The sequence below is a fragment of the Schistocerca piceifrons genome, chromosome 3, assembly GCF_021461385.2.
Source record: "Schistocerca piceifrons isolate TAMUIC-IGC-003096 chromosome 3, iqSchPice1.1, whole genome shotgun sequence".
In the NCBI taxonomy this organism is placed as follows: Eukaryota; Metazoa; Arthropoda; class Insecta; order Orthoptera; family Acrididae; genus Schistocerca; species Schistocerca piceifrons.
In genome coordinates, this window is record NC_060140.1 from 553707967 (window position 1) to 553732445 (window position 24479).

At 39.6% G+C, this 24479-nt stretch overlaps 1 protein-coding gene across 2 annotated transcripts in view; it reads right to left on the minus strand.

The window, feature by feature from the left end:
• The window catches only part of LOC124790093 (clathrin interactor 1), a gene marked incomplete in the record, with an annotated part of 192939 nt that overhangs the window by 145085 nt on the left and 23375 nt on the right, over positions 1-24479 (minus strand). For both annotated transcript variants that reach the window (XR_007016219.1, XM_047257659.1), the window contains 3 exon segments: positions 5967-6075; positions 6157-6284; positions 9171-9313. Coding sequence is in view for 1 of the 2 variants with exons in the window: in XM_047257659.1 (XP_047113615.1) it covers positions 5967-6075; positions 6157-6284; positions 9171-9313 (380 nt within the window).

Below are 24479 nucleotides of genomic sequence, written 5' to 3' on the forward strand. Positions count from 1 at the left end.
GATGTTAAAACAGGCCACTGTCCTCTTAAGTCACTTAATTTTGAAGATGAAAATTCTAGAAATTTATTATTTAAAAATATGCTTTAGTTACGTTGATTTACTATAATGATAGTAGCAAATAGCCCCAAATATATTGTTAATAGTTGACAGAAAATATTCAGAAGCTTATAACTTAAAATTAAGATTCTTGACATTAGCCCATTCAGAACCAAGCCACAGAGTTACGTCCGATGTTGCAGAGGAAGCTCATGCAAGGGACTACTACTGTCATCCACCCAACAGTTCGCAAACTAACATTCTTCTGCTAACCACAGATTTAAGTGGCCTCATCACAATGTTTGGCCAGTTCCAGTTGCAGTTATCAATAAGCCACCAACAGTTATCAACAAGTATTGTCACACTGCAGCAGTCATCACCAAGTGTCACAGTGTTTATCATTAATTGAGCATGAACTAATATATTGTCAGTGATGGCATCGCACACTGAACTACTATTCAATAGTCAGTCATTATTCACAGTGTTCAGAGCTTTTACTCCAGAGCCACACCGTCTCATCAAAGTGGAGTTGAGTATTTGTCATGTACATTCTTTTAATAAATGACTTAATTGTTTATCATTGTGTTGTCTACATTATTTGTGTTTTACTCAACATTGCCCTGTGATCAAACAGTTGCATAATGCAAGCGTGCCACTGCCACCTAGTGGTGTGAAATGTCTCTACATTCATAAGTTGGGGCAAATGCCCAGTTTAAAAGACTGGGCAAATGCCCAGTTTAAAAGACTGGGCAAATGCCCAGTTTAAAAGACTGGGCAAATGCCCAAAATTTATAAATGTCTGAGCATTTATTCATTTTAAAGATTAACTGATAACTGGCACTTATAAACAATAACCAACTTGAAAAGCATTAGCAATGTACGAGAAGACAGATTGTTCTTTACCATAAAGAAGACACTCCTAGTTGCACACAGGCACAATTATAAGACACTCACATATAGCATTCAGCCATAGCCTTCATAAGCCTGTGGCCAAAAGCTATATGTGGTTGTCTTAATTGTGCATGTCTGCAACTTGGCGTGTCTTCTTTATAGTAATTAGCAATCAGTCTTTTCCTACATTGTTGATATTCCTACCTGGAGTTTCCACTGTTCAAGTTTAAAAGTAACTTTTTAAGTAAGTATAATTTATATTAAGCAGCTAGCTTTTAGGTAGCATTTTTACTTATACTATACTACTGCAAAAAATTAAAAAAATTTTCTCAAACATTTTCTTTATCTTCATAAGTTGAAGAAAGAGCAGGAAGTTCCAATTCTGCCTCAGATTATCCTGATCTGATTTCTCACTGACTACTAGGTTCCTTTCCATTTTTGTCTTTGCTTGGACTGTTCAGTATGGGTTTTTCCTTGGGATCAATGGGCTTATGTTGTGTTCCAGCTCCATTCATCAACTTCCAGCCATAGGAGAGATAGGGCAGTTTGTTCATTTTTCTTTTTTTTTAATGCAAATCCATCCAAAAGTGCTGAAGGAACTCACTGCAGCAGCAGCTGTAATTGGTGAGCCCAGAATTTTTACCAGAATTTTTACAGCAACTTCTGCCTATTCACCAGTTACTCTTAAACTTCGACACCACAATAAAGGATTAGTATGATTATTTTTATCTTCCCGGTGGTGAGGATTCACTCCTCCTCAAACAAATTCTTTGTTTGTTTCTACAATTAGCCAAGTTCCCTCTAACCTGAATAACACACAGTCCAGTGTTCTTTGCTGTGCCACAAGGTTGATAGCACCAAGCACTTCGATAGGCCTCAGGTTACTACATAGTACTGCTCGATCAAGAAGATAAGCTTCAAGGTGACACTGATTCTTTGTTATTAAATCCTTTTTGTGTTAGTCTTATCATTTTATCTTGATAGCAGTGCAGCCATACAAAAGTAGATGGAGAAAGGAGCAGAACAGAAAATTATAATCTGTCTCAAATGTCACTACATCTGACAATAAAGCTGTTTTTTGTTTTCTCACTGGAAACAGTTTAAGAATAAATTTATCATCAAGAAACACAAGCAATCTGTTTAAAACATTCAATAATAATTTTGTTATTAATAATCATTCTTCACTAATATTCAGAGGTTTGACATGGACTATAAACTGTGTTACATTACAAAGCAATGATTTAAGGAAACTTTTTTTATACTGACTTATCACTTATCGCTATGCAGCTATTCAGCGTATGTGTGCACGACAAAGAGAAACCGAGAGCAGTAAAGAGTAGAAGTAGTAACATTATAAATGATAAGCAACTGCGAGCAACACATTCCTGGGCAAATGACAATTTATGAATGTCCTGCCCACCAGGCATCTACCCGGACCACATCACTAATGCCACCTTAACTGTTTTCTATGGTAGGAGGTTCACTTCCTGCTATCTTTACATTTGGCAGAAATTGGTTAGGCTTTTACAAACATGCCTAAATGACATGAAAGCTAAGGCTAATGGCAAAGTTTCCAAGTAGAAACAGGATTAAGACAGACAGACAGACAAATTATCACCTGGCCTTTTCAGTCTGACACTCGAAAAGATGATGTGAAAGTTTCACAAAGAACTTTCAGGGTGACCATATTGAAAATGCCAATATTACCTGAGTTCTATGCAAATGACTATTCCTGTACAGCACGCGCCCCCACACACACACACACACACACACACACACACACACACACACACACACAAAGATGAAGTGAAAAGTATTCAGAACACGGAATTAGTGGCATTGAGGTACAGGCTACAAATTAGTAGTGAAACGATCAAGTACGTGAGTACAGGAAGAAAGCACAATAATGCGCAAGATCGACAGTGAACTGGACCAGGTAGAAGTATGTGAAAGAGTTCAAATATCTTTGATCAATTTTTACTGAAGTAACATCTACTAAAGCAGAGATAACAGCAAGACTCTTACTCCCTACATCCTGTATTAAAATCTAGAAGCTTATCTCAATAACGAAATACTGAATTAATAATAATGCCAGTGGTACTATATGACTCTCGAGACCTTAACTGACTGCTTATACATGAGAGAAAGCTCTTTGGGAAAACAGATAGTTACTATAAACAGCGCACCCATTTTCAGAGTCCTATATTTTTCAAAATATTACACGTACAAATTCAACTGTGGAAAAAGAAAATGCAAGTCAATAAAATTGAAGGTCTGCATAAGCAAAGAACACTGAATACTGCAGCAAACTGTGACAATTTTGTGATGACAGTTACATTTCAAACTGTACAGTCTGCAGCTCATGCAATAATTAAAACTGGAAGATAATGACCAGTACCTTCAATTTCGCATCACAATGAAGGAAGCACTTCAGCAAGAACATTTTGCCTCCAACCTGATATTCAAAAACTAAGCAACCTTCTATTTGAAACTTGCTGGCAGGTTAAAACTGTGTGCCTGACAGATTCACGAACTCATGACCTTTGCCTTACACAGTCAAGTGCTCGACTGACTGAGCTACTCAAGCAAGACCCATCCTCACAGCTTTACTTCCACCAGTACCTCATCTCCTATTTTCCAAACTTTAAAAAAGTTCTCCTGAGGAACTTCCAGGTCTAAGACTCCTGGAGGAAAGTTTATTGCAGAGACATGACTTTGTCATAGCCTGGGAAATGTCTCCAGAATGCTTGCATAGCACAGAGCAAAGGTCACGAGTTCAAGTTTCGGTCCAAAACACAGTTTTAATCTGCCAGGAAGTTTCCTATCAGTGCATACTCCACTGCAAAGTGAAAATTCATTCTGGAAACCTTCCCCAGCTAAGTCATGCAAGTTTTGCAGGAGAATTTCCCTGAAGTCTGGAAAGTAGGAGATGAGGTACTGGCAGAAGTAAAGCTCTGAGGGTGGGTCATCAGTCATCTTGGGTAGCTCAGTTGGCAGAACACAAGCCAGAGAAAGACAAAAGCCCCTAGTTCGAGTCTCAGTCTGGCACACTTTTCATCTGCCAGGAAGTTTCATACCACCACACACTGCACTACAGAATGAAAATTCATTCTGGAAGCTTCCATTTACCTGGAACGGTTATTCCCATTATGTGATGGTGTGGGGCATTGAAAGTCTTCATGAAATTATGGCACATGAACAAGATTTGCTGAAGGTTAATGTTTTCAGTGTCACAGACAAAGCTGTATGGGCCATTTTTCTACAGTGAGAAGACTGTGATGGGTACCTCTTCCCTTGATATGTTGCAGTTGTGGTTTTTTCCCTAACTGAGTGCTCAATTTGAGGATTTCACCTTACAACAAGATAGAGCATTGATATTCACCTTCCACATCACTGGACTGGGTGTAGATGGTGAAGAAGATGTGACTTTGTTCCCTTGGCCACCAAAGATCACCTGACCAAACACTTCGCGACTTTTTGCTTTAGAGGCACTCTTAGGATTGTGCTTATGGACCACCATTGCGAAGAACATCAATCACTGACAGAATGTTGACACACAAGGTATGGAACAAACTTTAATACTGTTTGGACGCATCTCGTGTGACCAGAAGGGCACACTTAGAACAACTGTAAAGTGCAAAATGCAAATCTGGTGAGTTTACAGTTGTATTCATTCATCAGTCATATTTGTAAATGTAATACTTCAGAAAATACAGAGTTTTGAAAACAAATGAATCATTTATAGTAGCTCTGTATATGGACCAATCTTGGGTCCAACTACAGGATCCAACAAGAGAAAGGGGAAAGCACAACACAGAACTAGAAGAGTTATACAAGGAGCCTAATATGATTGGCGTGACAAAAGGCAAAATACTTCAATGGGCTGGACATTAGTGAGAATGGAAGAAACAAGATGGCTCAAAACTGCAATGGACAGGATTCCATCAGGCAGCAGGAGGATGGCTTGATTAAGACAAGCTAGTGATCATGGTGAGCTGAAGAGAGATGGCAGATGACAGAAGCAGACGGAGAGCCATAACTATGGCATCATATCCTCCGACCCTGATCCTGTAAAGTTCATTCAAATGTATAATCCAATTTGTATACTTGTAAATCTACGTCCGAGTTGGATAACTGTTCCAGGAGGCAGGAGGTGGTGGTGGTGGTGTGAAGCATGAGAGGACTGTGTAAAATCCAAAGACTCTTCAATCTGTACACTATAGTTACCCACCATTGTTTTTCTGTCACACATTAGTGGCGCTCTATCTTCTTATACAAATTAAAATAACTAATGCAATCACAATGGAGAATGAAAAACCATTCAACAGATGAGAAAATAATTATATGCAAGGCTGGCAACCATGGAGTGCAAAATGTACTGTGTACTTAATGGAAAAAGATGACAAGTAACTTTTGCCTACTTACTCGGCCTATGTATGCATGTTTGACCTACAACGAACCATATGCCCAAATAGAGAAACATTGTCACTGCAAAGCCACCTCCACCACATATATTTTAGCATCCCTCCTCCCCTTCTCATAAATAGAGGTTCATATGTATTTGAAGAAGGGATCAGTAATGTGTATAAGTAAGTATCACAAGAAAAACACTGAAATGTGTTTTGTCCCATGAGGAAAAAATGGAAAAGAAAAAAAAAAAGGAGGGGCAACAAAAGAAAGATGAAAGGGGAATAAATAAAGCAGGAGACCTGAAATTTAATAACAAAATCTTTCAGTTACATGTATATAAAAATGAACGTATAGAGCCAACCACATTTTAAATTATAGGTTGTTTGATGGAACGGGGATGTGTAATGTATCCTTATTTAGCATTGATTTTGGATTATGGCAGTTCTTGTACATGCGTATGCTTCTACAGGTAAAAAGCATTAACAACCAGCAAATAACTGGAGCCATCAGGAATCCAAACAAACACAGTGAAGTAACTAATCAGACAATTAACCAGTGAGTCACAGAACACTATTTTACTCCTACAAGATAATAGTAATGTCCCACAATCAACGAGTACAATTCCATACCTGTTATTAGAGTCTTCAAAGCTCCGGTGTCGTGACCTTGCATTTCCACCTGAATCCCAGTCAAGGTCTTCTTTTTTCCATCGAGGTGTATCATCCCAGCCACTACTTCCTGAGTAGCAAAATTACAAATCATGAACAACCTTAATTCATGTAAAAACATTTACATTCACATCAGTTTCAACATACTTACCAAACCTCATGCCCATGGCATCACTTGACATGCCCACATATTTATCTTTATTTTTCTTGGCTTTTTTCCTCTCTTCACGCAGTTTGTCATCATCCTGAATAAAGTCTATTAACTCACGAACTTTATGCCTATAAATCGGCGGGGGTGGGGAAAAAAAACAATGTAGAGTTAGTGATTTATTGTCAGATCCAGGAAATACTTACAAAAAAAAATTACACACAGTAATTCTGGTTGCTTGCAAATTAACCATGAACAGCTTCTTCAGCCTAAAACATCATGATCCAGACCTAATTTGTGCCCCCACAAAAATATTTCAAACAATAGTATATTTTAAAATAAAGTTACTTAGGTACATGTTCTATAAATCATTTGAACTATTCTTTTATCACAATGATATCAGTTTACAGATATACATTGTTAGTGTTAACATTAATGACGACTTAGTCCTACTCATGCCACTATACTTAAAACTTTTTTTTTTTACAATTTACCAATTCCTTAAAAAGAAATTCAGCAACGGAATAGGAGTTGCGCGAGAGAAATGTTTTTATGTTACATTTAAAACTTGCTTTGCTACCTGTTAAGACATTTTATGGTGTTTGGCAAATGATCGAAATTTTTTGTTGCTACGCACAGAACTCCCTCCTGTAACACTAAAAGCTTTATTATATGTAAAAAGAAAAAGTCATGCTTTCCTCCAGTGTTGTTGGTATTGATATCACCGTTGTTCTCAAATTCTGATGAATTACTTACAACAAATTTCATTAGCGAATATTGTGATGGTGCGAAGTCCTTCAAGAGAAACATCCATGACGACAACCGGTGAATACCACATATTATTCTTACTACTTGTTTTTGCGCAAATAATTTCTTTCCGAGTGATGAGCTAACGCAAAAAAACTACTGAACTATTATTCCATTCATGGAAACTAACTACACTGACAATGTAATGCTGTGGGTTTATGGAGGTCACAGAAGAAATTTAGGTGCACTGTGTGACTTAACTGCAAATGACCCACTGCTACTTACTTTCCAGGGGAGCAACAAGGCTAGATTCTATGGAGCATATACAGTAGCTATGTGATAACAGACACCTATGTGAGATCACATTTTTCCATGGATTCTGACAAAGTCAGTGTAATGTTAAATTTTAAGATTAACTTTTGAATATCACAGCTACCACCCTCATCATCAGGAGATGCCATGTTGTGTCCCAAACATCTATTTCCACTTTTAACAGGCCACTGTTATCAAAGCGGAATTTACTACAAAAGCCAATCAAAGCACATTTGTAAACAGGAAAATCAAACGTGAGCTCTGTCAGCTCTGATCGACTTGTGGTATCAAAGCTGGCGTTTTGAGGAGAGAGATGAATCTTTATTGACTTATTATACAGCCCTATTAATTCATCGAACATACAAGTATCTTAGTGTTGTTACATAGTATCATGTATGTCTGTGAAGCTAAATTTTGCACAAACTTTACAAGGTTTTCATAAACACTAGGAATAAACTACCCAAAATAAAATGCCTCTCATTTGCACATTATATATGCTGGGCAGTCTAGACTTATGTTATCTATAACAAGGAGTACACCATTCTCAATGTTACATTGCTGTCCAAATCAGTTAAATGTGATGAGATTATAAACATAGAAATAGACAAAAACCTCAGCACATAAAACCATATTAAAAGCTATTTGCATGTTTTGTGGCACATGCATTCTTTTACATCCTTCTGCTTATGTGCTTCACCTCCATAGCTGACATTTCAACCAGTACCATAAGGATTCGCTCCCCCCCCCCCCCCCCTCCAATTATTTTCCTTTGAAGAGAAGATTGTAACAGATTACTCAATCTTATAAGGACGACCATTTAATTACATGAAAAAGTTTCATCTCTGGTTTTGGAAGCCTACATTAATGGACGAGAGCAGCGGGCTAACCAGGTGCCCCTTTAATCGTGCAGTCCAATAACATCTTATGACAGAGCAGCTCACTCAAAATCACGAAGATCTCTGTGCAGGTGCAAGACTCTACTGGAGAATATTTGTAACAATGAGTGGCTCAACCATTTTATTGTTTAGTTCTACCATCAGTCCACTAAGTTCTGAATCCTGTCATAACACATTCTATATTTCTAACATGTTCATTAGTAATCTGCATAAACTAATACCATAAGACATTCTATATTTCTAACATTTTCACTAGCAACCTGCATAACCTAAATGGTGATTCAGAAGAACTAGCTTTGCAACAACATTCACAATGGGATACTATTACAACTAAACATGTTCCACAATGAGGGATGCACATGAATGAAAATATTACCCTTCATAAAAAAGCAATAGTTTCTGTAAACTTTAGTGCAACATAAGGACATGTAGAGCTAGAAGGATTTTGTAACAACTTATTCACTCACAAGCTGCAACATATTAGTGAAAAAAATAAATCTAGCAACACATCTCTGATTGGATTTTTGACTGAATTGGGGGAAATAGGTAAATGAAGTAATTCATTAGAGGTGATCAGTGACCTTCGTCCAATGACCCTGCTTTTCCAGCTATCAGGGATTGTCTTCATAATGAGTAAATCAACATCATTGATTTCATTAAGGACCTCAAACTCTACACATGATTTGCAAATGAAAATGCTGTTACTAGTTCTCTTATTCTCCAACATATAATACCATCTCGCACTGCTCACATTGGCATAACAGTAGTTCCCTGACACCCCCCCCCCCTCCCCCCCTCTCTCTCTCTCTCTCTCTCTCTCTCTCTCTCTCTCTCTCTCTCTCTTTTTCGCATCAGTTCCTTGTGGTCCGTCACAAATCCTGTCATGCCAAACTCTTTATTTCATGGCACTTGTAACCTGTGTACTCAATTATTCGTTAGCAGTATTCCAAACTCTGTCTTACCCTACAGCTTTTATCTTCTACAGCTCCTCCTTAAGAACTGGGACTGATCTCAATTTTACCACTAGTACTCACTGCTTGAAATATGAATGATTAAACTTACCGAACATTAATTCCTTGATCCTTCCCATACTCATCTATGTAGGTGTAGTTCTCCAAGCTTCGCAGATCGTAAATGTGTTCCCGTGCAGAAGTAACCACCCGTTCTGACCCATTACGAACCAAGTAGTTTAATAGGAGGAGTGACTGCAGAAAAAATAATACTTGTGAGTACATGGATGATGAGTAACAGCTGCAGTAAGTTACGAACTATTTTCAAAGTAGTTATGGTGTAAACATGAAAACTTTCACTGCTTATGGCACTATCACTATGTGTAATTAGACAAAATGCAGATACAAAAAGCTTTAATATCCTTGGATGAAAACAATATGTATTCCACACATACAGAGGTTCATGCAAACATGATTTGATATGACCATACTTACTACAGCATGCAGTAGTACCCTGAAAAATCATCCTAGCAGTAGTTATTGACATGTGACATATTTCAGATTTTTTCCACTACTTTTCTTTTCTTTTCAGACTGAAGTAAACCAAACTCACTCCATTCAACTCCCCCCCCCCCCCCCCCCCAGTCCGTGGACTGGTTGCTTCATCTCTCCATCCTAGTCTACTACGCTGTGCAAGAGTCTTCATTTCTGCACCACTACTGCAAAGGACAGCCATTTGAACTTGCTTTGTGTAAACAAGTGGCAGCCCATCTACAATCTTTAATTCTCACACTGCTTGGTAATGACCATACTGATGACTCCTTTCTTTTAGTCAAATTGTGCCCGTTTTCCTCCCAGTTCGATTTAGTGACTATTTATCAGTTATATGATCTGTCCATTGTATCTTCAGTATTCTTCCATAGCACCACATTTCAAATGCTATCCTCTCCTTATCTGAACTGTTTACCATTGATGTTACACTTCTGTAAAAGGCTGCATTACAGAAAAATACCCTCAGAAAAGGCTTCCTAACATTTCAGTTTGTATGTAAAATTAAAAAGTATCACTTTTCAGAAATCCATTTCTTGCTATTGCTAGTCTGCATTTTAAATCCTCTATACTTCAGCCATTGCCACTTATTTTGGCACCCAAATTGCAAAACTCAACTACTTTCAGTGTCCTAATCTAATTTCCTCATCACTTCTCAATTTAATTCAACCACCTTTGGTTTACTTATGTTCATGTTTGTCTTATAAGCTTTTTCAAGACCCCATCTATGCCAGGAAACTGTTCTTTCAAGTGCTTTGCTGCCTCTGAAAGAATTTCAATGTCATTAGCAAACTTCATAGTTTTTATTTCTCCTCTCTGAACATTGATTCCTTCTCCAGATTTTTCTTTGGTTTCCTTTACTGCTTGCTAAATGTACAGATTGAATAACATTGAGGATAGGCTACACCCTGTCTCAATCCCTTCTCAACCATTGGTTCTCTTTAAGACCCTCAACTTCTTTCGGCTGTTTGGTTTCTGCACAAGTTGCAGACAGCCTTTTGCTCCCTGTATTCTACTTACATCTACACCTACACTCTACAAACCACTGAGAAGTGCTTGGCAGAGGCTACATCTAATTGTACCAGTTATTAGGGTTTCTTTCCATTCCATTCTCATGTGGAGTGTGGACACTATGATGGACTGAATGCCTCTGTGCATGCTGTAATTATTCTAATCTTATCCTCACGATCCCTGTGTGAACAATACATAGGAGGTAGTAGTAGATTCCTAGAGTCATCATTTAAAGCCAGTTATTGAAACTTCATTAATAGACTTTCTCGGGATAGCTTATGTCTGTCTTCAAGAGTCTGCCAGTTCCAGAACTGATCACATGAGGCTACCATCTGTTTTACCCATGACTGAGCCTATGTGATCACTTCATTTCATATCCCTACAAAGTGTTACAACCACGTATTTGTATGGGTCGACCTATTCCAACAGTGACTCACCGCTATTATAGTCTTAGGATACTGTGTTTTTTAATTTTGTGAAGAGTACACAATTTTACATTTTTGAACATTTAAAGCAAGTTGCCAATCTTTGTACCACTTTGGAATCTTATCATGATCTAACTGAATATTTATGCAGCTTCTTACACATGGTACTTCATTATAGATAACTGTATCATCTGCTAAAAGCGGTATTTTACTATTAATATTGTCTTCAAGATCATTAATATGCAACATGGACAGCACGTGTCCCAATATACTTTGCTGGGGCACACCCACAGTTACTTCTACATCTGACAGTAACTCTCCAGCCAAGATAACATGCTGCATCCTCCCTACCAAAAAGTCCTCATTTCACTTGATACACCATTTGCTCATATTTTTTGTAACATTCACAGATGTGGTACTGAAGCAAATGCTTTTCGGAAATCAAGAAATACTGCATCTACCTGCCTGCCTTGATTTGAAGCTTCCAGTATGTCATGTAAGAAAAGTGTGAATTGGGTTCACATGATTCATGTTTTCAGAATCCATCTAGTAAGCATGGAGGAGGTCATTCTGTTTGAGATAACTCACTATTTTTGAGCTCAGAACATGTTTTAAGGTTCTACAACAAACTGATGTCAAGGATGTTGGATGGTGTTTTGCGGATTCCTGCTAGTTTCAGAAGTTCAAAGACCACATTTCAGTCAACACTGTCAAAAGCTTTCAGTAAGTCTACAAATGCTATAAACATATGTTTGCCTTTCCTTAACCTACCTTCTAAGGTCAGTATCGCCTGTGTTCCATCATTTCTCCAGAAGCCTTACAATTTCTCCAAACTTGGGTTTTACTAGTTTTTTCCTTCTTATGTAAATAACAGGTTTCAGTATTTTCCAATCATGACTTAATGAAATTACATTCACACTGGCAGCATCTGTCATATTTGGAACTGGAATTATTGCGTTATTCTTGAAGTCTGAGGGTGCTTTGGCTGTCTCATGTCTTGCACAGCAGGTGGAATAGTTTTGTCATGGCTTGCTTCCCAAGGATCTCATTAATTCTTAGGGAATGTCTTCTACTCCAATGGCTTTGTTTCTACTCTCTTTCTTCTCCTTTTTATAATATTGACCAAGTAAGGTCACTGGACTCACATCTGAGAGAATGCCAGCCAAAATCCTTATCCAACCATCCAGTTTTAAGATTTCTGTGATTTCAGTAAGTCACTGATGGCAAATGTTGGGAGAGTTCCCTCGAAAGAGTGTGGTGAATTTTCTCTGCCATCCTTCCTTCTGCCTAGCTTGTGCTCCATTTATTATGATCTCGTTGTCAACGGGATGTTAAACACTACTCTTCATTCCTTTCTATAATATTGTCTTCAACTCTATTTCTTTGTGTAGTCCTTCAATATATTCCTTCCACCTTTCAGCATTTCCATCCTTGATTAATATGGCTTCCCATCTGAGCACTTGATATTCATACAGGCGCTTCTCTTTTCTCTGAAGGACTATTTGATTTTTCCACAGGTGGCACTATCTTTCTCATAATCATGCATGCTTCTACAGTTTTGCGTCACTCCTGTAGTCATTTTTTCTTTGTCATTTTTCACTTAGTCCATCTTCATTCTTAGAACCTGCATTCACTTTCGCCTGTTTCATTTGCTGTATTTTTATGTTTTCTTCATTTTAAAATAAATTCTGCATCTCATGTTGTCCAAGGATTTATATTGGGTCTTGTCTTTTTGTTTCTTTGCTGCCTTCACTTTTTTCATCTCTAAAAGATACCCACTTGCCTGCTATTGCAAGCCTTTCCCCTGTTTCTCTCATTCACAGTCTAATGCTCACTTTGAAATTTCCCATAACCTCTACTTCTATCAACTATCTACATTGTTAATATTTGTCCTGAAATTGTTCATTTTTAGTCTACATTTTATGTTTAACAAATGAAAACAAAGTCACTTTGAAGTAAGATCAAACTATAGCTTGATAGGTGTTCAAAGCAACAGTTCAATGCAGTGTATCATTGGTTTTGCAGATAATTCTGCATGTCCCCTGACAGTTGTATCTCAAAAGGTGTCATAGAAGCAAACAAACTTTCAGCACAACAGCAATAATTACTTAATCAAAGACGTGAATTATCTCTTGCTGAAAATGCCCAAATTATGCTTTTTTCACAAAGCATTACTTTTGGGTAAGGAGGGTTGTTCTACAAAAATTCTTTTGTAATCCTTTTGGACCAAAGAATCATTCTTTGAGAAAGGGCTTATCAGTCATTACTTTGAAAACAGCTGACCACTTGAGAGCTATGACAAAGAGCAATGTTAAACATTACCAGAAAATGTGTCCAAAACAATTTACAGTAAAAAAATCTATAACAACAGAAGTCCGATTCATCACAGTCAGAAGATGATGTACAAAGAGTAGACCAATCTGAATCACTCAACACAAGTCTAACTACTCTGAAGTTTCGATGGGTGTCAATGATGGATGCCAGAGGTTATACAGAAAGAAATATAATTGAAACTAAAGAAGCAATTTCTCATAACATCCTGCTGCTGGGAGCTCTGAACCAAATGATTTTAAAGCACCTAGCACAAGTAAGGCATGTCTTGCATGCTTAGATCATAAGCTGCTGATTTAAGAGCTGAAAGAAAACTGAAAACTGTCAAAGGAGTCAACGAAAAACTGCAGCTTGACATTATCATCTCAGAGTTGGCCTATGAAAGAAACAACAGGAGCTGGGTGCCTCAGAAAGAATGGTAAAAAGTTGTCAGATGACACACAGAACTATCTTCAAAACCAGTACTCCTCGTGTTACCTTGAAAGTCCATCAAGCAACAATTTGGTCTTATTTCTACTTTACTTTTTTTTCATCTGTTAAACGTAAAAATGCTGGCTATTCACCTGAAAAGAATTGTATGTCCGTAGCTTGTGAAAGGCGTTGACATGTATTCCAAAAAATAGCAATAATCAACCGTTAACGAACAGATAAATATATATATTTTAGGAGGACAAGGACAAGTGGCACAGATTTAACAGATTTTTAAAGTCTACACATTCTTCAGTCATAAGAGCAGTCAAATCATGTCTTTGAACTTCATCATCTTTGAACTAGATTGTATCAAAAATTAAACAAACTTTTCCTGGTCAAATAAAATGAGCCCTTTTCAATGGTGCAAAGGAAAATTAAATCTGTGGTGACCCTTCTTAGATGTAGCCTTTCTAAAACGAAAAAAAAATAATGATTATGCTCTGAATTGACTTTAATCTTGGATAACTCATTAATTATATGAGTACTCGAGATGCCACTTGCACAGCTTTACGACATGATGGTTGGTTGCAAACAAGAAAAAGAAAATCGGCATTAGAAAGACATACTATCATGAGACACACACAGCCAAAACACTATCCATGTTTGTCAGTACTAAATTTATGCACTACTTTGAGTGCAAATTGTGATTAACCTGCTGTACACTGATCATTTGTTCAGCAAATAGGCCATTGTACCTGGAATGTAGAGTAGAATCTCTATGTTTCATCATGGGAGCCACTCTTATCATGAGCAACAGTAAAGCAAAGTTGGTGATTTATTCATATATGTCGCAATTTCGAAAACTGTCCCTTTAGAAATGCTTGACTACTACTTATCAAGCTGTAATTTGCTATGGGTTCATGTAAGATACATAAATGCCCCATAAAAATTTCAAAAGAATTGAATCACGTTGAGTGGGGAACTTTAGGCCACTTGACATGAAGTGAGCCATCTCCAAGAAATTGCAATGCCCTAATTATAAAAAATTAATTTTGTGTCTTTCATTTCTATTATATCATTAAGTAATCTATAGTACTTTGTATGAAAGGATATCAGTTAACAACATAACCTACAATCTAAGTGGGAAAGTACCTGTGTGATAATTATTATTATATATTGTTTTGAAACTTTTGAATCAACGACATGGAAAGTCTTTTGCTTTGTTCTGTTGTCTAAAAATGGATGTTATACCTGCAATTAATTTTGTGATTTACTGATGACTTTTGATTAATATAATAAAGGTTTTACTTTAATTTGCCTATGAAACTCCAAAATTGTGAAGTTTTTGATGATGTTAACAGCAATTTAATTATAGCAGCAAAAGAAAATGCACAGTACTGGCATGGCTATCGTGTTGCATGAACAAAGGTTCCTTTTAAGGCTTCATTTACAACTCAATACTAAATTGCTGCTTTATGTCAGATGCAAAGCTGCTACAGTCTGTGACAGCATTGATAGCCTATGAGCCAAGGATGCACAGTAGACAGCTGTGCAGCTAGCCAATCAGCACTCAGTTGGTTTCCGCGTCCTGTAATGTGTGAACTTCAGTAATATTTGAGCATTCTATGGTGTTTTACACACTCGAAACTATGACTGACTTATTTCTGTTATATTCTGTGTGTTCTGTGAGTTTTCTTACAAAGGCTGAAATGCCTCGAAAGCACCAATTGTTTCTATTTGTAAAGTGTACTCACTCTTCAAATGTGAGGCAGATTTGGGTAAGCTGGTCTGTGAGGTTTCCAAGGTGCAGGAACGTAATGTAGTGGTCTGTAGCAACATTGGTGTAAGAACGGTCTGAAATGTTGTGGAAGAAGCTAAGTTGCCTCGGCAGGAAACTGGAAACGTAGAATTTCAGTCTCCAGAGAAGAAACTCAGCATGCCAAAGTGGGTAGCAGGAATTGACAACTTCAATCAAGATACCCTATGTCGGAAAGTTTTTAAATTTTCTTATGAAACAAGTGAGTTCTGCACGGCAGCAAAACTGCTCATTGTTATGTGAACTTTAATTCCTACTCCATATTTTTCTTTTCCTTTACTGCTTGTTCAGTGTAAATATTGAACAACACTGAGGAAAGGCTACAAGCCTGCCTCACTCCCTTTTCAACAACTGCCTCCCTTTCATGCTGTCGACTCATAACTGCCGTCTGGTTTCTCTACAAGTTGTAAATAGCCTTATGCTCCCTGAATGTTACCCATGCAACCTTCAGAATTTCAAAGAGAGTATTACATTCAACACTGTCAAAAACTTTCCCCAAGTCTACAAATACTGTAAATGTAGGTTGGCCTTTTCTTAACATATCTTCTAAGATAAGTTGTAGGGTCAGTATTGCCTCACTTGTTCCTACATTTCTACAGAGGTCAGCTTCTACCTGTTTTTCCAGTCTTCTATACAGAATCTGTGTTAGTATTTTGCAGTCACTATTTATAAAACTGATAGTTCAGTAATTTTCACACCCGTCAGCAACTGATTTCTTTGGAATTGGAATTAGTACATTCTTCTCGCATTCTAAGGGTTGTTTGCTTGTCTGTGACACCTCACACACTAGATCGAAGAGTTTTGTCATGGCTGGCTTTCACAAGGCTATCAGTAGTTCTGATGGAATATCTTCTACCCCTCCAGGACACAGTTTTGACACAGATCTTTCAGAGCTTTATCAAATTTTTCTGCAGTGTCGTATCTACCATTTCATCTTCCTCTACATCCACTTCCCTTTCTGTAACATTGCTTTCAAGTTCATCTCCCTAGTACAGAACCTCTATATACTCCTTCCACCTTTTAGCTTTCCCTTCTTTGCTGAGAACCGGTTTACCATCTGTGCTCTTGATATTCATACCGCTGCTTCTCCTTTCCCCAAAGGCCTCTGACTTTCCTGCAGGCGGAATCAGTTTTTGCGCTAGTGAAATATGTTCCTAAATCCTGACATCTGTCCTCTAGTCATTACCACTTAACAGTTCTGCACTTCCTGTAAGTCTTGTTTTTGTTAAACATTTGTATTCCCTTTGCTGCATTTTTAAACTTCCTACTTTCATCAATTAAATTCAATATCTCTTGTGTTATCCAAGAATTTCCACTACCTATTTGATCCTCTGCTCCCTTCACTATTTCATCTCTTAAAGCTACTGCATTCCTTTCCCCTGTTCTTGTCAACTGTTGCCTAACGCTCCCTCTGAAACTCTCAACATCTGGTTCTTTCAACTTATCCAGTTCCCATCTCCTTAATTTCCTACCTTTTTCCAATTTCTTCTGGTTTAATATTCAGTTCGTAACCAATAAATTGTCGTCAGAGTCCACAACTGCCCCTGGAGATGTCTTACAATTTAAAATCTGGTTCCTAAACCTCTGTCTGACCATTGTATAGACAATCTGAAACCTTTTGGTGTCTCCATATGTATTCCAGGTATACAACCTTCTTTCACGATTCTCAAACCAAGCATTAACAAAGATTAACTTATGCTCTGTACAAATTTCTATCAGGCGGCTTCCCCTTTCACTCCTTTCCCCCCCACTTCATATTCACCTACAATTTTTTGTTCTCTTGCTTTTCCTGCTTTTGAACTCCAGTCCCCAACTACAAAGAAATTTTAATCTTATTTAACTATTCAAATAATTTCTTTTCTCTCATCATTCATTTCCTCAATCTCTTCATCATCTGCAGAGCCAGCTGACATGTAAACTTGTACTACTGTGGTGGGTGCAGGCTTCATGTCTATATTAGCAACAATAATGCATTCACTACGCTGTACATAATAGCTTACCTGCACTGCTATTTCCTTATCCATTACTAAATACACTCCTGCATTACCCCTATCTGATCTTGTATTTATAACCCTGTACTTGCCTGACCAGAAGTGGTGTTCCTCCTGCCACCAAACTTCACCAATTCCCCTATCCATTTCCTTTTTTTAAATTTTTTAACCTACCTGCCTGATTAAGGGATCTAATATTCCACACTCTGAACTACAGAATGCCTTTCTTATTTCTCCTGATGACGACATCCTCCCGAGTACTCCCAGCCCAGAGATCCAAATGGGGGACGATTGTACCTTCAGAATATTTTACCCAGGAGGACATCATCATCATTTAACCTTACAGTAGAGCTGCTAGTTCTCAGGAAAAAGTACGGCTGTAGTTTCCCCTTTCTTTCACCCAATTGCAGTATCAGCACAGAAAGATGGTTTTGGTTGATGTTACAAGGCCAGATCAGTCAATTAACCAATCATCCTGGTTGTTTCCCCTGCAACTACTAAAATGGCTGTTGCCCCTCTTCGGGAAGCACACATTTGTCTGACCTCTTAACAGATAGCCCTTCTGAATATTACTAATAATAGCCAGGTACACTATGATGTAAATTGTTTATATTTTACATCATTCACGATCAGCCCATTTCAGCATATTGCCATTGTCAGGTGCTCTGTAAATACATAATTAAATGATGGTCTTAATATAAAGGTCTTTTAACTATGATCTGAAAAGCTATAATACATCATCATTAGGTGTTTTACCTTGCATGTAACAATGTTGCTGTCATGTCCTGTCTTTATAAGAATTGTTACTATCTCCTAGGTGTAAACTGGAGATGTACCCTATGTGACGAAAAGTATCTGGACACTCCCAAAAACATATGTTTTGCATATTAGGTGCATTGTGCTGCCACCTACTGCCGCATACTCCATATCAGTGACCTCAGTAGTCATTAGACATTGTGAGATAGCAGAATGGGGCGCGCCGCGGAACTCACGGACTTTGAACAGGGTCAGGTGATAGGGTGTCACTTGTATCATACATAGTTTCCCCTAGATTTCCACACTCCTAAACATCCCTAGGTCTACTGTTTCCAATGTGATAGTGAAGTGGAAATGTGAAGGGACACGTATAGCATGAAAGCGTACAGGCCGACCTCGTCTGTTGACTGACAGAAACCGCCAACAGATGAAGAGGGTCACAATATGTAATAGGCAGACATTTATCTAGACCATCACACAGGAATTCCAAACTGCATCACAATCCACTGCAAGTACTACGTCAGTTAGGCGAAATGTGAGAAAACTTGGATTTCATGGTCGAGCGGCTGCTCAAAAACATTGTGTGGAGTGATGAATCACGGTATATAATGTGGCGATCTGATGGCAAGGTGTGGGTATGGCAAATGCCCGGTGAACGTCATCTGCCAGTGTGTGTAGTGCCAACAGCAAAATTCGGAGGCAGTGGTGTTATGGTGTGGTCGTGTTTTTCATGGAGGGGACTTACACCACTTGTTGTTTTGCATGGCACCGTCACAGCACAGGCCTACAGTGATGTTTTAAGCACCTTCTTGCTTCCCACTGCTGAAGAGCAATTCAGGGACGGCAATTGCACCTTTCAACACTATCGAGCACCTGTTCATAATGCACGGTCTGTGGCGGAGTGGTTACATGACAATAACATCCCTGTAATGGACTGGCTTGCACAGAGTCCTGACCTGAATCCTATAGAACACCTTTGGGATGTTCTAAAATGCCAACTCCGCGGCAGGCCTCACCGAACCACATCGATACCCCTCCCTAGTGCAGAACTCTGAAGAATGAGCTGCCATTCCCCAAGAAACCTTCCAACACCTGATTGAACATAAGCCTGCGAGAGAGGAAACTGTCATCAAGACTAAGGGTGGGCCAACACTATATTGAATTCCAGAATTACCGATGAAGTGTGCCACGAACTTTAAAGTCATTTTCAGCCAGGTGTCCAGATACTTTTGATCACATAGTGTAGGTGCATCCATGGCCAATTTCATTTTTCACATTTTGATGAATTTTACTTAGTTTCCATGTATGCTACTTTTCTGACAGCTTGGATGGCTGTGGATCAGCAATATGATATGTTTACATAGTTAGCATTATAAATAAGTAAATATTCGGTAATTCTTCAGGTAGCTGTATGCACACATCTATTTCCACAAAGATGTTCATTTCTGTGTAATAAGGAGGATTTCCAGTGCTTTGTTTACAGGTTCTACGTTGTGTTTTTCTGTTTGTAAATGTTGAAAAAATATGGATGGGTTGTTTTCACTTTTCATTCCGGCCTACGTCAACATCAAGATTTCAGTAGAACCAATATTGGTACCTCACATCAGACAATATGGAGCAAAATTATGGATCCAACAAGAAATTAACTGTAATCTATCTTATAACGAACACATGAAACAAGACACATATGTGGCTCACCAAAAATTAAGTAACAATTTTACTCCATCAATTTTTGGCACCATGTCACATTTCATAAATATCTGCACCCAGATCAGATAACCACCAGCACCCAGATCAGATCTACACACAAAAGTGAAATCAAATGCCTCTTGGAAAAACAATACCCCACTGCCAAAACTAACAACATAATTTCACCTTTCAATTTTCATAAAAAAAACCATCCACATGACTGAAATTACTTTCAATTATCAAGAAGAAAAATTACTGCATAAAGAATTACAGCATACTATCTAACCTAGATTCCACAATACTGTACATGAACAACTAGTAGTATCTGCAAAAATATCACTACACTTAGCAAACTTACCCATAAAACAGTAGAATGAAATTACTATCAAAATAGCATACGCAACAGAAAGAGCACTCAAAATCAATAAAAGCTCTAACGGCTATTCAGATAACAAAGCACTATGCCAAATTAATGAATAACAATGCCCTAGCAACAAAAATGACTACATACAAAAAGTTAACAATATCTTTGGTAGCAATGGTATCACACAAATCAAACACCACAAACAAATTTGCAGCCCAAACCAAGAAAACCACGAAAGCATGTCTTACAACACTTACAGAATATGAAAAAAGGACATGTATACCCATGAACCCCAGAACACCAAAGCTCCGTGGACACCCGAAGACACACAAACAATTCATTCCTATATGATTTGTAGAAGAAAATGTTAACAGTCCCACATACTACATAAGCAAGAAATTAAACAACCCCCTTACACATACAACAAAGAATGTACAGTAAGGAATCCTAGAACATTAACTAAAAAATCAAAGACGTACAAATACCCCCAAATGCAAAATTTGTAGCTTTCGACACGAACATTCCAATAGTTGATTAGTTGGATTAAAAGAGGGGGGAAGGGACCAAACTATGAAGTCATCAGTGCCATTTTCTGAATAAAACAATGCCCCAAGTGTGAGAATAAAACAAACGAGACTGACAGCACCAAACAGAATGAAAGGAAAAAACACAAGAACGATGAAGGGCAATGAACGTGTAAATGGACAAAAGGGGGACACGAAAAGCATAGAAACGCAAGAAACAAAGCAGATGACCATGGCTGGCTAACCATGAGAATAAAAGGGATAAGCCAGCCACTCTGCAACACATTAAAACCTCCACCCTAAAAGCACTAGGGTGGAGGACACAGAGAGACAAAGGACATGTGCTAAAACTTAGCTCAAATGATAAAACCCACCCCCTTTAATAAAACGTAAAACTAAATCAGCCAATGAGGCGTTGTCAGATAAAATTAGTGACAATGAGTCCGGTAACCTAAGAATCCGTCACTGGGTAGTCAAAGTGGGACGGTGCACCAGAAGATGGACCGCTGTCAACCGGCCGACTCACCAACACTGAGGTGGGTCTCCACGGTGCAGGAGGTAGCTGTGGGTCGTCCAAGTGTGGCCAATGCGAAGCTGGCAGAGGACAACTGATTCCCTGTGAGAGGCCCAGTGGAAGACTTCCACACATTCTTAGTCTCCTTAATGACACGCAGTTTGTTGTGCGTAATGTTATGCCATTCCATCTCCCAAAGCCGAAAAACCCCGTGGCGTAAGTCAGAACACAGGTCAGGTTCAGAGCTGCCCATCTTCTGAAGCGGTTTCCGCGTAGTCTGTTTGGCCAGCCAGTCGGCAAATTCGTTGCCTGGAATTTCGACGTGACCTGAGGTCCAGACAAATACCACTGAACGGCTGGACCGTTCAAGGGCACAGATGGACTCATGGATGTCACTACCAAAGGATGGCGAGGGTAGCTTGTAGGCTGCTCAAAGAGTCAGTACACAGGAGAAACAACTCAGCGGACGTGCTCATGAGCTCAAAATATGGCCGCCAGCTGTACAGTGAAAACACTGCAGCCACATGGCAAGGAGTGCTGTTCTATATGTCCTCCATGAACATAGGCAAAGCCAATGTGACCATCAACATCGAGCTACCAGTGTAAACCACTTCATGGTCCCGGTACACGTCGAGAATCTAGAGGAAGTTACAACGGAGAGTAGCAGAGTTAACTGAGTGCTTAGGGCCATGTGAAAGGTCCAGGCGAAGCCGCGACCTAGGTGTACACCATGGAGATGTACGTGAATAGTAAAGGGAAGGACTCCAGTTCAGACAGAAGGGATCACACGCAAACCCCAAGCATTAACCCTGAGCTTGGCCGCCGATGCGGGAGACAAGCTTCCACAGGTGGGAAAAGGAGACGGTAATTCAAATGCGCAGGAGAACTACAAATGTGTGCAACGTAACTGGCAAGTAGTTGTGCATGTCTAACCTTCAATGGAGGGACTCTGGCTCCACCAGAACACTGGTCACCAGACTCGTTCTAAAAGAACCTGTCACTAGGCAAAGGCCACAGTGGTGCACTGTATCCAGTAAACACTATGCTGAGGGCACCGCCGAACCATAAACCACACTCCCATAGTCAAGGCGGGATTGAACAAGGGCTCTGTAGAGCTGCAGCAGCGTGGAGCGATCTACACCCCAGTTGGTGTTGCTCAGGCAACGGAGGGTATTGAGGTGCTGCTAGCATTTCCGCTTAAGCTGACAAAGGTGAGGTAGCCAATCAATCGGGCATTGAAAACTAGTCCTAAGAATCGACATTCCTCCACTACAGTGAGCGGATCGTCAGTAAGATAAAGTTCTGGTTAAGGATGAACAGTACAATGCCGACAGAAGTGCATGACACAGGACTTTGCGGCTGAAAACTGGAAGCCATGGGCTAGAGCCCATGAATCCACCTTATGAATGACTCCCTGTAGGTGCCGCTCAGCAACACCAGTACTGGGGAAGCAGTAAGAAATGCAGAAGTCATCCACTTACGGAGAAGGTGAAACGGATGGCCCTACAGCTGCTGCTAGACCGTTAATGGCTGCTAAAAACAGAGAAACACTCAATACGGAGCCCTGTGGGACTCCGTTCTCCTGGATATAGATGGAACTATGGGAGGCACCAACTTGGACATGAAAAGTACGAAGTGACAGGAAATTTTGGATAAAAATTGGGAGCAGGTTCGGAGAACCCCATTCGTATAATGTGGCAATGACATGATGTCACCAGGTCATCCCATACGCTTTTCGTAAATCAAAAAATGCGGCAACTAGTTGTTGGCATCTGGAAAACACTATGCAGATGGCAGACTTAAGGGACACAAGATTATCAGTGTTAGAGCAACCATGGCAAAAGTGGCCCTTACATGGAGCCAGTAGGCCACGCGACTCCAGGATCCAACCCAACCGCTGACACACTGACATTCCAGAGGCTTACAAAGAACGTTTGTGAGGCTGATGGGCCGATAGCTATCCACATCAAGCGGGTTTTTACCGGGTTTGAGCACCGGAATGATAGTGCTCTCCCACCACTGCGATGGAAAGACGCCATCGCACCACATCCAGTTGAAGATGATGATGAGATGTCGCTTATAGTCAGATGAGAGATGTTTATCATCTGACTATCGATGCGATCCGGCCCAGGAGCTGAGTCAGGGCAATGCGCAAGGGCACTGAGGAGCTCCCACTCCATAAATGGGGCGTTATACAATTCACTGTAGTGTATAGTGAACGAAATCATTTTCCCTCCCAGCCGCGGTTTGAGAGCGTGAAAGGCTGGGGGTAATTCTCCAACGCAGAGGCTCGAGCACAGTGCTCGGCAATCGCGTTTTCATGGGTAGATAACACGCCATTTACGTTAATACCGGGAACACCTGTTGGGGTCTGATACCCAAAAACACGTTTGATCTTTGCCGAGACTTTGGTAAGTGACGTATGGCACCCAGTGGTCGAGACGTATCTCTCCCAACACTCCTGCTTCTGTCGTTTGATAAGATGGCAAACACGGACACGGAGACATTTAAAGGCTATGAGGTGCTCCAGGGAAGGGTGTTGCTTATGCTGTTGTACAGCACACCGACGCTTCTTAATTGCTTCAGCGACTTCTGGCGGCGACCAAGGGACTGCCTTTCACCGCAGGCACCCTAAAGAGTGAGGGATCAAATTTTCTGCTGCAGAAACGATAGTTGTAGCCACCTGCTCAACCATCACATCAATGTTACCATGTGGGGGAGATTAAACGGTGACAGGAGAGGTGAAAGTTTTCCAGTCCGCCATGTTTAAAGCCAATCTAGGCAGGAGTCCATGGGCCTGTTGCTGGGGCAGTAACAGGAAGATTGGGAAGTGGTCACCACCACACAAATTGTCATGTGCTCTCCAGTGGGTAGATAGGAGAAGGTCAGGACTGCAAACTGAGAGATGGATGGCTGAATGTGTGGGGGGCACCTGTATTTAAGAGGCAGAGGTTGAGTTGAGACAGTAAATTTTCGACGTCTCTGCCTCGGCCAGTAAGCACGGTGCCACCCCACAAGGGGGTTATGAGCATTAAAATGT